This window comes from Eptesicus fuscus, chromosome 16 (genome assembly GCF_027574615.1).
Source record: "Eptesicus fuscus isolate TK198812 chromosome 16, DD_ASM_mEF_20220401, whole genome shotgun sequence".
In the NCBI taxonomy this organism is placed as follows: Eukaryota; Metazoa; Chordata; class Mammalia; order Chiroptera; family Vespertilionidae; genus Eptesicus; species Eptesicus fuscus.
The window spans coordinates 7478114-7492557 of NC_072488.1; the positions used below are offsets into that span (position 1 = coordinate 7478114).

Below are 14444 nucleotides of genomic sequence, written 5' to 3' on the forward strand. Positions count from 1 at the left end.
ATACACAATTTAAAAACATAACCATGCCACTTTGAGATAAACAGTCTGAGAGGCTGATTAGAATATTGTTATTTATACATTTTGCAAAGTTGTTCAGTTCATTATAGGATAACAGAAAAAGCAAGGAAAGTAACAGGAATCAGAATTGTGTTCTAGCTTCAATTCTGTCATTTACTGTCTCTTGGGCTCATGTGACCTATAATTTTATCATCTTTACTACTGGGCATATCACTCAGCCAGTCTATGTTAATAATTAGGATGAAATGAAATGATGAGCATGAAGGTACTTTAGAAAACTATCAAGTGCTATTCAGTTATAGAGAACTTAATACTTAATGATAATAGTACTTCTAATGAAAGCTTGAAAAAAATCAGTTTTCTGCTTTAAGGACTATATATGAAACTCAGAAAAACCGCACACAGTTTTGCAATCAATTTGAACATACTTGTTTTAATTCTTAGACATTTCATTCTAGAGAAGTTGACTATCCTGCCAAATGTCAGCAGTTTTAACACATGTAACTACTATTAATAGGAAAAATGATCTTAAAAGTTAATATCCTGCGTACACACTTAATAAAAATTTTGCTGTGATTAAGAGAGAAGAAAGGTTATAAAATTTTCTAATCCTTAGCAAGCTAAAGTACTATGTGATTACTAAATACATGATGTTAATGAATCTTCAGAACCAATAGCCACCTTTCAATAACAAATTTCACTAAATACAAAGCTTGGGTTACATGTTTTAATGTACTTTTCTTATAAAAAAACACACACAAGCCCTAGAGCATAGGCCTGCGGACTGAAAGGTCCCGGGTTCTATTCCAGCCAAGGGCACATGCCTGGGTTGTGGGCTCAATCCCCAGTAGGGGACGTGCAAGAGGCAGCAGATCAATGATTCTCTCTCATCATTGATGTTTCTATCTCCCGCTCTCCCTTCCTCTCTGAAATCAATAAAAATATATTTAAAAAAACAAAAACAAACAAAAACAACAAGCCAGTTCAAAAATGAAAAGGCACAAGGGAAAATACCCATTAGTTTGGCATGCCCTAAATTAAATACATATACAGAATACTGCTTTTACCCAAGAATTTCTGTATCAATCTAGTTACTATGAGCATAAAAAGATCGGAGTAAATAAGAAACCACTAACATATTTTAAAAGTTTATTGAAAGAAGGAAAGAGAGGAAACACAAGGAATAAACTAGTCAACTAGCTCTAGGTAGAAGAATAAAATAATAGTGGAAATCTTGAATGTTCTATCACAGGTAGTAAAGTATCTTGAAATAAGATGCTGACTTCCATCAGAGAGAATGACTGTAAGTAACAACTGCAGGTAGAAGACTTTTCCCTATCACTACAGATATATATAATACATGAGAAAATAATTCATGTATTATTCAACACTTGAACCTGATGCCCAGAATCTGACACTGACTACTCTTTGCATTTCAAAATAAAAATCATTGAAATTCTCTTTCCTTGTTCTTTTCACATGTTTCTATGATCCACCAGTAATTTAAATGCTGCTTGTAGAGCTGAAGTCAACAGGAGAGACAATCTGAAGGAGCTTCAAAATGGCCCCAAAATGGTAAAATTTTGGGATTAAAAAAAAAAAAAGGACATAAAATTGATGTCTCAGACTGCAATAGACAGAAACATATCAACTAGCATAAAAATCCATCAATTTACAGGTACAATGATGACTGAAAAAACAGTCACCTTTAGATGTTGCTAGGACATCAACTCATTCTCAAAGTTAGAAAATCAAGGGGAAAAAAAATCAAGCATTGTTCTAACTCATATATGAACTATATATTTCATGGTAACCTCACAATTGATGAGGAAAGGTTCTTCTTATAGAAAAGTTCCAGCTAATAAATGCAGAAGGAGCCACAGAATTAAGAGTATCACCATTTTACAACTGCTGCAGAAATATTTAGGTAATGATCAAATGGACAACCTCACAATAAAGACACCAGACATGTGTCTCCTGATAAGAGTACAGAACCATATCCTGCCCAAGATGATAAGCCAACAAACCAATAATCAGACCAAACCCCTAGGCTTAATTCCATTTTACAGGAAATACAGATAAACAATGTTAATATAGAGGAATATGTTAAACACTATCATTGCTTATTGCTATAAGCAAAGTCAAGAATATGGGAAAGTCAACAGGAACAAAGTTTCTTTAACAAATACATGGAAAGAAAAAGACAAAGGGGAAATGGTTCCTATAAAAAGACGTATCAAACAAATTTAATGTATGGACCTTACTTGGATCCTGATTCAAACAACACAATTGGAAAAAGACATTTAAGTAATGACATTTAAGAAATTAAGAGTAATGAGAAATTACTAATTTTAAAAGGTATAATAATGACATTATGGTTATAATTGTTTTTAAAAAAAGGAGTCGCTCTTTGAAATTTCATACAAGAAAATGGAGGAGCCTGGCTGGCATGGCTCAGTGGCTGAGCGTTGACCTATGAACCAGGAGGTTGGAATTAGATTCCCAGTTGGGGCACATGCCCTGGTTGTGGGCTCGATCCCCATCGGGGGCTTGCAGGAGGCAGCCAATCAATGATTATCTCTTATCATTGATGTTTCTGTCTCTCCCTCTCCCTTCTTCTTGGAAATAAATCAAAATATGTATTAAAATGAAACATCTTTCTTGGGAAGCCAGAAGCACTAAATGTTGCCATTAGGCTTTTTCTGTGAATTAAGTAACTAGCATGAGCAAAGGGAGAGCTGGTAAGAAAAAAAAAAAGTTAACATGTTTTATCCAATACTTTAAAAATGTAGCTATCAAGGTCTATCATTAAGTATAATGATTGTGTGTCTTAAAATCTCAATAACTTGGAACTAATTCCAAACAATTCTAATGAAACTGAGAACTTTATCTCATGATATTATACTCCTAATGTGTGAGCTCAGTAAAATTATTTTTAAAACGAATATGCAAATTCATTTCCACAGGAATTTTAGAAATAATCACAGCTCTGATAACTAGATTTATAAAGAAATCCACTTAAAGGACATACAATTTAAAATAGTTTTTAGACCAGAGAGCATGTGAGTCTTGCATCGTGATTGAATCACAGGAAAGCAAAGGATCAACTATTTCCATGAACACTAAACCAAGAGCAAATTTATGAAATTATTTTCAATCCAGCAGAGTCTATTTCTTGTTAACAATACTGTCTGTCATACTACAATTAAAGCCAGAGGAAACTGGAAAGTATAAAAGAAAGTAATCTACAATTAATTCCAATCAGAGGTATACTGAAGTATCCGATTTCAAGGTGAAATAGTTTAACTAAGGGTACAAAGTATCAGGATAATGTAGAAATGCTGGCCCAAGTTATGATTTCTCATACTTGACTAGAATTCCTTCCTTAAGCATCTATATGGCTAGATTTTTACATTCTAAAATAAACACACCTAGAATGCTACTTAATCATAGACACATCTGAAAAGTAATTTACAACCCAATTTCTAAGCAACCTGTGTAGAACAATTAATGCTATTTATACAGGCTCTAAAGCACAATATAAGCAATAACAGTTGACAGGAATCTGACCTGAAATTTACCTATGAAAAAAATGACAGGACATGACATAATTTTAACAAATAAAACATAAAACTACTATGAAAGATCTAGTCTTAGTTATGTTCCAAATTTGTGTGTCCATTTCAAAGTTTCAAAGGCATGTTTTATAGAAAGGTGGAGGAAGTAGGTCTGAACAGAAATAATAGAAATCAGGAACTGAGAAGCTCCTGTGACTAAGAAATGATAAATGAAGGAAGGTGTTAAAATAAAAACTGATACATTTACATAAATAGTGCTGCAAAGCAGATCATAGGACCCCACCTGAATAAATTCATTATTTGTATACATATATTCAATATCCCCCGTAGAGCAAAGGTCCAGAATTTGGGGTAGAGGACCAGTTTTTAAAAAGAAATCTGGCCCGACCAGGGTGGCTCAGTGGTTGAGCGTTGACCCATGAATTAAGAGGTCACTTATCTGACTGCCAGTCAGGGCAAATGCCCAGATTGTGGGCTCAATCCCTGGTAGGGGGCATGCAGGAGGCAGTTGATCAATGTTTCTCTCTAATGAATATTTCTATCTCTATCCCTCTCCCTTCCCCTTTTTCTAAAATCAATAAAAACATTTTTTTATTTTAAAAATATTTTGCAATGACATAATTCTAAATGATGATTACTACAAAAGATATCTTTGTTACATGGCACTTACTGTACTAATGAGCTTTAGGAAAAAAATATCTATACTCCTATGATGAGGGGGAGAGGTCAAACATGTCTGCTTATAAGAACAACATTACTTTTTCAATTGGAAGTAGATTTAAATCTTTCCAAGTACATAAAAATCAGCAATAGAACCTCTCACTTTCAGTTGAGGTAATTAGGATTACAAAAATCCAAATTCTAATTTTAATGAAATGCTTTTTAGAGGAGACAGGGATTCATATAAAGCCTCATATATCCAAAAACCCTTCCAAATATACTGTTAACTACTTGGGCAAATACTTCCCAGAAAGGGAAAAAGGTAACCACTAATTCAATAATCTTAGGGTGAGGGCAATTTTAATACACATATATAAACAAAGTTCTAAATGCTCCAACTTCAAGGGTACAATAAGCTTAAACCATTTTTTTTTCTTAAACAACATATTTAAAAGAGAAATATATGGACCAAACCCTTAAGTTTACCTCACAAATTCATATACCCTTTGGGTAAATGGCCAGGCATTCAAAGGCCAAAGCAAAAACCATTGTACTAAACTAAATTATTTAAAGTTAAATAACTATGTGACTAATTGCTTTTCTTCTTGTGTACAAAAACGATAGTGAAAATTGTCTTTCACTATCATGTACAAATAGTTGACTTTTCAGATGATCTAAAACACATACAAATCAAAAGCACAGACAAGAAAAAACACACCACTGTATTTCATAAAAGAAACAAGATACCATAGGGGTCTTTACCTTACTGTACATTAGACCCTCACTTTAAATTTTCATGATAATAGAATTTTTTCAAAAGGGTAATGTCTAAAAGCAAAAGCAATTTGGCATGTTTTATCCAACAATAAATATTTTACACATATTATAAACACACACACACACAAACACACATGTATACATACAAATAAAAAGGGTTTTGGTTGTTTTTTTTTACCTAAATGCAAACTGGATGAGGATCCATGTGATGAAAGTGATGGCGGTGGCGTAAGTGAATGTCCTGGAGTTTGGCTTGGCAGAGGCATGCCTATTGGACTTGGAGAGGAGGAAAATCCCAGACTATTGTAAAATGGTTGCCCTATGGGTGCTAGGCTGCTACTAGATCTTTTGTACAAGTCAGAGCTAGTAGATAGAGACTCTCTCCTTGTGGCACTACTACTTGCAGAACTGCCAACTGAAGAAGAAATAAAAAAAACCCTAATTACATACAGTGTTAACTGAATAAAACCTATCCCCAACTCTTGCTGGGAAATAACAGAAGTGATCACAATAATTATTTTTAGAAACATTATGGAGAAGATAATTACTGTGATAACTATATATACTAACTTATTAATCATAAAAGGGTATAAATGCACCCCAATAAAGTAACCAAATATTTAACATAGCAGTCATATGTTCATTATTTCACACATATTTACCACTGACACATATGATTACTGTGCTTTAATACCCTGGTATGATTTATAAACCCTGGAATTGTAAGTAGTCTGCTTTATGATATGCTAGAGAGTCAATTCCAATAAGGTTAAATTTTGTTAGTGTCCTAATCTCTGGAGCCAGTTCTCAGACTTCAACTCAATGCCAAGAAAAGACTATACTAATAAACAAAATATTAACATATTTCCCTCACCATTCACATTTAATTTGCTTTCTACCTTGTGTTCAAACCATAGTACTTTAAGTCCATATTGGCCCGAATATTAGTCAGCTGTGAAATATAGATGGCAGCTTATTCCCCACTACACATTCTCCTTATCCTTCAACAACTAAATTACAAAATATATATGAAAAAACGAAACTTTTAGAAAATAGCTCTCACTACTGTTATCACACCAAAAACATGCTTTCACTTACCCCTCAGGATCTTCCATTCCTAAGATTTTATTACTGGCCCTGTTAACCCCTTACTCAAGTAAAGACTGATCGGCCTATTTTTTCTTAGATAATATATAATTATTTTAAATTATATCCCTTATTGTCCTACATACTGAATTCTTCTTAACTTAATTCCAAATTCAACTATTAACCTCTACTTCCTTTTGTGCTCCACAAAAATCATAAAATAGTAGAATCACATCATCATATAGCTGTGCGTGCAATGAATAGAAAGCAAGATTTGACCGTTAACATTTATCTGGATAATCAAATTCTTTACCAAGTGTTTGAAAGGGTTGTTCAAAACTCCAATTCTTGTCTCACTTGGTATAAATATTTTCAAGTATACTTCCACTTATTTCTAAGCACTGTCCTTTTAAACCAAGTGCCTTTTTCATCTAAGGAAATTTCACATTACTTTTCTTAACCTGTCACGTTTTTTAAGAACATGCTCTATATTCGGACCAATATGTTAATTTGCTTCAAGAGAATGTTCAAGTTTATATTTGGAGTTGGTTTTCTAACCTCAAGTCAATTATAAGCAGATCATAAGGGTATAGATTAAAAAGAAAAATTAAGCAGAGTACATGATGGGTACACCAAGTTAAGCTTATAATTCGGACATAAAGAAACTTTAATTACATTGGTTCTTGTCAAATTCAAAATTCTATAAAGAAAAAAACCAGGCTCCCACGGCTATATTAGGCAAAATATTATAACAATATTCATTCAACCTTTTATACTTGCAGTTTCTGAAAAACTGATGTGTTTTATTGAAAATTTTACATCTTAAGATATCATTATAACAGGGAAATATCAGGTAACTATATGCATTTTAATAGCAAAAAAATGAAATGTAAATGCTAATGTAGTAAATAGCTCTTTTGAGTTGGTTTTGTCAAAATTGTCAATGAATGCTACATTAACTATGCTAATTTAAAAGGACACTGTCAAAGTGATTTTTGTAAGACATGGCTACATTTTAAAGTCCTATTTATTTCAGTAACAATTTAACTGACAAAGACAATAGCTCTCTAATGAGAACAGTAGCACTATCTTTCTCCTGGCAAGTAATTAAATGAACCGTAATTTTGACACATGCAATATTTTTCTCCAAAAAGGAAAAGCCAAACCAAACATTTAAATGTAATTTAGAAATAACTTAAACATATACCAACTAGCTCCTTTTTACTATATGCTTAAATTATCTGCAAGTGTAATATGAAACAAAGTCTATCTAAAATATCTAAGAATCTAGACAATGGAGTCACTAATCATTAATCAACTGTGTATATAAAATGTTAAATTACAAACTTTCAATTGTAACAGTACTTTCTAAATAATGGGTATCAAAAGGATGATTTAATCACCGTATTACAATGGTTAAGCTTCTTGGCCAACTGTTTTATAAATTAGGGTATTTAACAGTTATGTATTAATAATTTCATCATATAAGAGAATGACTGTGTATGTTATTGTGTGCATAAATGTGCACATACCGCAATATATTTTAGATTTTATATAGGCATGGAACTGCCACAATGTGAAATGGCAATGATAGATTTGTAAGCATACACATCGTAGCACTTGAATGAATTTTCACAAAATGTCTAAGAAGAGGGAGATGGTATAAGACTATTTACTAGTACTTGGGGTGGCAATTGTTAAAACCCTCTGAAGCAAGATGAAACAGAGGTACCACGGACTGAAAATCAGAATTGAGTAAGCAATGTTTATAAAGGAGGCATAAAGAAGGTAAGTTTTGGGGAAAGAGGCATCTGTAGGGGACATTTGTGGGAGACAAAATGTTCAGGCCAACCATTTCCTGAATGCAGGGGAAGGCTCTTTAAAACTAAGAGACAAATGGGAATTTGGAAGAATTACGTTAAGGGGCCCTACAAATCTATACCAGACTACCAGTGACATATTTTATTAGAAAAGGGTACACAAGGTTTATCAAAGCTCTTCTCTATTTTCCTTGGGTTACTCAGGGTTTATAATTTGTAGTTTAGGAACTAGTTATTTCAACAAATTTTGTGTGTTTTTTAAAAGTTATATTCTCTTTGATTTTCTTTGGCACATTTAGGATTATTTGGGAAAAATGCTTGTCAATTGTGTTAGAAGCAAATTAGTCCTAACAGAGTCCTTGGGCTGGAGATAAGAATACTAAACTCCAAAAGGGATGAAAAAAAAAAAGAAAGAAAGAAAAAGTAGAAAAATTAAATTAAAAGATTGAACTGTCTCCATGTTCACTAGGTTTTTCCTAGGAGTTATCGTGCCCATTCTTTAGGCAATTTTGTTAGGCAAGGGTAAGTCCCTATTGTATTTCATTATAACAAAAAAAGCATTTTGCACCTAAAAGTTTATAGCTGCTATTCAAGACCATTCCCCTTATAAATATTTAAAAAATTTAGAAGACCCTTCCCTAGAAACCTGAAAAGCCTATTAATAATGGCTGACACACGTTAGTTTTGCCATTTTTCACACCAGAAAAGGATAAAACTTAATGAGTGGGAAAATAGACGAGAAGCAGTTTTAATGATTCTAAGATGTAAGAGAAATGAGGGTAAGCAGCTTTCCCCCTAATGCTTCCTGAATACACTGGAAATGTTAAAGAATGATTAATACAAGGTGTTGTCAACAGTGGGCCTCTTCTCACTTCACTCAGTTACAACATCAGTTTGTATGGATAAATTATTTATTTTGTGAAGTTATTTAACATTTGAATCTCTCAAGTATTATATATAAAATTAGGCCCTGGGAAAAACACCCTTTCAAACCAACTTTTAGTGATAAAAAGACTATTTAATCTAAAATAAAGGTAAACACACTGGTAGTTTCTTAGGGACTTCTATTTAGAACATTTCATTATATTTTATTTTTATATATTATATGAAATAAAGAAAACCTTAAGAATCAGTAGCATTTAATAAGAATAAATAATCTGATAAGTACACAAAGACACCAGAAATATAAGATGGCAAAAGTATTTACTTCCACAAGCATTGTGTACAGAACAAGGAAGAGCTAGCAACTAGCATAAAATACAGCTCCAAACAAACCTACTAAAACAAAAATTACAATTTTTAAAGCCAGGGAAAATGTGTTATATTTGAGAAAAGGATGGAATGCTTGAAATGAATTAAATATTCATAGATGTTTACAGATTTTCAGGAAGTAGCTTGTCTTCTACAAAAACCAATAAACCAGTATTTTAATCCTGTCCTTTCTACACTACAAGCTATTTATTATTGCTTATTTTAACATTAAAAACATACATATACCGCTTATCATCTTAAAAGAAACTTACCTGATGAACCAAATCCACTCAGGGCAGAGCCTATAGCAGCACCCAAAGAACTACTGCTCCCAAAGCCAAGAGAGGTACTTCCAGGTTGGCCAGGTCCGTGGGAAAATAAAGAACTGCTCTGGGAGCTATTAGTCAAAGACGTGCTCCCGTAAAATGAATTAGACTGTAGATTAGTGCTTGGCTGCTGTTGCTGCTGCTGCTGCTGTGGTGGCTGAGTGCCAATTGGCCGAAATAGACCATTTGTGCTGCCTGTAAGACTATTTGCAGTTCCTCCAGCTGCTGCTGCCGCCGCTGCAAAGTAAATTGCAGATACTTCTTAAAATACTCAGAAAAAATGTTCTAATTTAAAAATATCTCAAACAACATCAGAAAAATATTATTCCTGAAAACGCTAGTTACACTTACCAGCTTGTGCTGCTGCTGAACTAATTAAAACAGGTGTTGGAGCCATTAATCTGACTGGAGCTCCAAGGCCAGTTCTCGCTCCGGGGCCAACCACTAAGGCACCAGTCTGATCGTAATAGGCAGTCGGAGCTAGGACTTGATAGCCTAAACATATTAAAATAAATGCTTAATGAAAACCTTTATTGTAGGAAACATGCGTATTTATTTCCCCCGAATATGTTTTTATCAAGCAAAAAACATAGCTATTGTATACTTATTTATATAAAACCCTTAGTTACTATATGAAAAACATATTTGAGAAGGTATTACTCAATGTGTGAAAATGTAGTAGAGCATAGGTTAAGTTTTAAACATTTGCACGCCATAACCGTCTATAGACGCAAGCGGCGGACCTTTTTAAATTAAATTCAAAATATCATGGCAGGTAACTGGTTAACAAAGATGTCTTTCACTTGTGGATCACAAAGTGATAAAGTATTTTCCTTTATAAGAAATTATCAAGTGCTGATAATAAAAAAATATTCCTATTTAGTCATTTCTGAGAGGAGGATGGATAAAAAGACTAAGAAAATGAGGTATAACACGATATAGAAATGTTTATTACACATTAGTTAAATTCTAAACCAAGTGCCTCAATAACAGCATTCCCTTAGATTTTCATTTGTAAGCATCTCTTTAAAAACTTAAATCATGATATAAACAGATACCTTAAAATCATAAGGTAACAATCTATTTGTAAAGGTTCTCAAGCTAAAATTTGAATAAAAATCATGCAGGCATTAGTTTTTTTCATAGCCCTGAACACAAGGCAGGTGACAATTTGCATTATTCCAAACTATAGGAGAGTGAAGTTTACCTCTTAGCAGTCTTTCTCAGTGGGGATTCCTCATCTGAACCACAGAACAGAAAATAACTATTTTGCCAATTCTCCCAAGGATGATACATAACAAGTATCACTGTAGATGCACAGGAGAGAAGTTAACTACAAAGAGTGGATACTTTACATCAATAGGGCTTAGTTTACTCCCAGAATTCAAGAGAAAGGCTGCCTTATACAGTAACAGGGACTCAAGCTCAATAGTGACAACCACTTGAAAAAAGGTACTGCCAACCTCCAATACTTTTAAGTTTAAACACTAAGACAACCACTTTCACGTGTCAAGGTTGTTTTTAATTAAATAAAGTAATTTTGACTGTTTTACAATTACAGTTTTATTATAATAAATATAAATTAGGACTAGTCAAAGGAAGAGATGCAAAGGGCAAAATCTAGGAGGGAACGCAGAGCTTCCAAGCACTTTCCTCATGAATGAACTCCTCATGAAATGATAAATTTGAGAAGATTATTAGATATCCAACAGGAGAGTTCCAATAGGATATACAACTCTAAAGTTTAGGAAAGTTAAAAATCTGGGTGTTGTCAACATAAAGATAATATTTAAAGCTATAAGACAAGATGAAATCAAGAAAATAAGAAAGGGGTCTATGGATTGAGGGTACTTCACATTAAGAGGTTGGAGAGAGGAGAAACCAGGAAAGAGACTGAGAAGGAATAGCCAGTAAGGAAGAAAAAAAATTTAAAAATGTGGTTTCTTGAAGGCCAAATAAAAAAGAATTTCAATGAAGATTGAGTGATCAACAATGTCAAATGCTGCTAAAAGCCATGAGTTGAGAACTGAGCAATGGAGTTAGCAACCTGGAAGTCACCTGATAAGGGACAAAAGCCAAACAGCCAAGTTTAGTAAAGAATGAAATTGAAGACCCACAAACAAGTACAGACAATGCTTTTGAGGAATTTTGCTATAAAAAAGGGGGTATTGAGAGTAACTTTTTTCTTAACCAGAAAATGTACTTTACCAGCAGAACATGATAACTTATTGTGAAATAAAACACAAAAAGTCAAAAAAGTACAGTGTTAATGATTGTAACACAAAAAAGTACAACCACTATCCAAGTCAGGAAATAGAAACTGCCCCGGAACCCACCTCTCCTATGTCCTTGGCTCAACCACAGTCTTCTCTTTCCCTTAAAAGAGTTACACACTATCGTACTATTTATAACAATCTCTTGGCTTAGATTATTTAAAAGTTTTTATGTATAATTCATCCACCTGGTTGTATACAGATCTTCCTAGTTTCCATTTCCATTATTATATAGCCCCTCACTGGATGGACACCAAAATGCATTTATTCAGTCATCACTTACACTGTTCCCAGTCTGGGGCTACTATCAACAGTGCTGCCATAAACATTTCTGTACATGTATCCTGAAGCGTATGTGTACATATTTCTCCAACATATAGTAGTTGAAACCCTGTCATAGAGTATGTACATTATTTTCAACTTTGGTAAATAATGCCAAGCCACTTCCAAAGTGGTTGTGCAATTTTACACTGTTACCACCTTGGAATTAGAGTTCCCACTACTCCATGATTTTAATAATACTTCACGCTATCAGGCTTTTTAAATGTGGCCAATCTGGGTGACTTCACAGATACCACCTTCTGTGGGTTCTACCTAGAGACCCTGCCTTCTTCTCTTATCCATGGACTTCACTACCCTGAACTCTCCAAGGGTCTGTCCTTTCCCAGTCATGTGCCAGACTTGGCACAGACTCTGACCATGGCAGCCCTCTTCAAGTAGAAACCGTGGATGTAATAAAGGAAAAGAATTGAGAGTTATGAGAGGGCTATAAACAGAGATGAAGTAGCATTAGAGAAAAAAGAAAAACAGGTGAAATCAGAAATTAAGAAAATGGCCAAAATTGGTAATAAAGAAGCTTTCAGTTTTAGCCAAAAAGCCTGCACAACTATGGAAACAGAAAACACGAACTTTTGCCGTTAAAAGTACAAAAGTCATTTCTATAGCCACACAAACAAAAGTGATAAAATTCCCAGATGAAGATGGCTGCGCAATGTCTGCTATTGCAAAGACAACGTAGGCAGTTGACAAGATGAATCCACAAAAGACATTACAAACAATCAGAATTTCCAGTAGGAAAATATGGAAATGACTGAAGAAATGATTGATGACACATCTGAGGACATCTTTGATGGCCCTGATGATGAAGAAGAAAGCCAAGATACTATGAATCAAGTTCTTGATGAAATTGGAATTGAAATTTCTAGAAGTATGGCCAAAGCTGTCAGTTGCCTGAAGCTGACCATCTTACTCTACTTCAAAGGCTATAATATCCAATGAAGAAATTAAACAACTCAAAGCTTTAGGAATGGATTAGTTAAAAAAGCCGTAACATTTTATTTATAATTATTTAGTTATAATTATAAACCAGGCATATTGCCAATTTCTTTTACAAAACACATTTATTTTGCAAAACTAAGACCATGAGTGAACAGGTGTTTCCTAACCAACTGGTTTTATTTCTCGAAGGACTGCCCTGAGAATTCTGGGTTACTTTCAGCTGGAAAGATGCTACAGTTTATGCCATAGAGAAAAAATGGCCCTGGCTGCATAGAGAGTTGTCCCGATACACCAAGGTTCTGGGTTCAATCCCTGGTCAGGGCACATACAAGAATCAATCAATGGATGTATAAATAAGTAGAAAAACAAATCAATGTTTCTCTCTCTCCCCCCCTCCCCTCTTTCTCTATAATCAAGTGTGTGTGTGTGTGTGTGTGTGTGTGTGAGTGAGTGTGTGAGAGAGAGAGAGAGAGAGAGAGAGAGAGAGAGAGGGAGAGGGAAAGGGAGAGGGAGAGAGAGAGAGATGGGGGGGCACAGGGAGGGCTATGTTGAGAATTCTAATACATATTTTCCATCCCTGTCATTAAGTCTCATAAATAGTATTAATTTCAACTCTTGGCATCTGAATTGTAAATAATTTATTGCAAGGTAGGCAAGATTTTTCTTGATTTTTCACTCTTCAGTGTGACAGTCTACATTTAATATTTTAAATTTATTCAAATAGCCGGTTGCAGGTTCGATCTCTGCTGGGGGTATAGAGGAGGCATCCAATAGATATTTTTCTCTCTATATAAAAATCAATTCCAAAATATTATCTATTAAAATTTCTACAATTAACCAACTATATACCTGGCATGCCAGTAGCAAGACCCTGACCAAAAGCCAAAGTTGGATTTGTTGCTGCAAGTGATTCTGCTTGTTGCCCTTGCTGGCCCTGATTGGGAGTAAGAGGGCGCTGACCTGTTCCAGCACGCAGAACCTACAAAGGACAAATGATTTCCTTAAAAACGAAATCATAAAGTAACAGATACATAAATTTAGCTTGGACAATTTTGTATATATCACAAATAGCCTTTGAATATTCTTTGAACATATTTATATGCAATGAAGTGTTGATTTAGCATGAAATACAAAATACTTAATATCAAAAACACAATCCCTGACTCTTGACAACTAGAATAATCTATTTATTAAGCAACATGGAGGTTCTAGGTCTTTCAGAAAAATTATTTCTAGTACTTATGCTCTGACAAAATCTTAGATGAAGACAAGAAGTTTAATTTATGTTTTATTAGTCTTTAAGGCTGAACACTGAAACACAGGAAGCTTAAGGAAATAAAATATCATTATTCATTTAGTCTGTTACGAGACTGTAGT

The 14444-nt window shown here is 34.0% G+C and overlaps 1 protein-coding gene and 1 pseudogene across 8 annotated transcripts in view; one reads left to right on the forward strand and one right to left on the reverse strand.

Annotated features, from left to right (window-relative positions):
• PUM2 (pumilio RNA binding family member 2) overlaps nt 1–14444 on the reverse strand; it is a 73339-nt gene that overhangs the window by 21134 nt on the left and 37761 nt on the right. For 6 of the 8 annotated variants that reach the window (XM_054728571.1, XM_054728573.1, XM_054728572.1 and 3 more), the window contains exons 10-13: nt 13917–14046; nt 9868–10011; nt 9463–9753; nt 5212–5448 (exon numbers count right to left, since the gene is read on the reverse strand). In XM_054728571.1, coding sequence (XP_054584546.1) covers nt 5212–5448; nt 9463–9753; nt 9868–10011; nt 13917–14046 — 802 coding nt within the window. The remainder of the gene's footprint in view (nt 1–5211; nt 5449–9462; nt 9754–9867; nt 10012–13916; nt 14047–14444) is intronic. The other 2 variants (XM_054728575.1, XM_054728574.1) reach the window with 1 other exon arrangement.
• On the forward strand, nt 10285–13104 carry LOC103305627 (charged multivesicular body protein 2b-like; annotated as a pseudogene).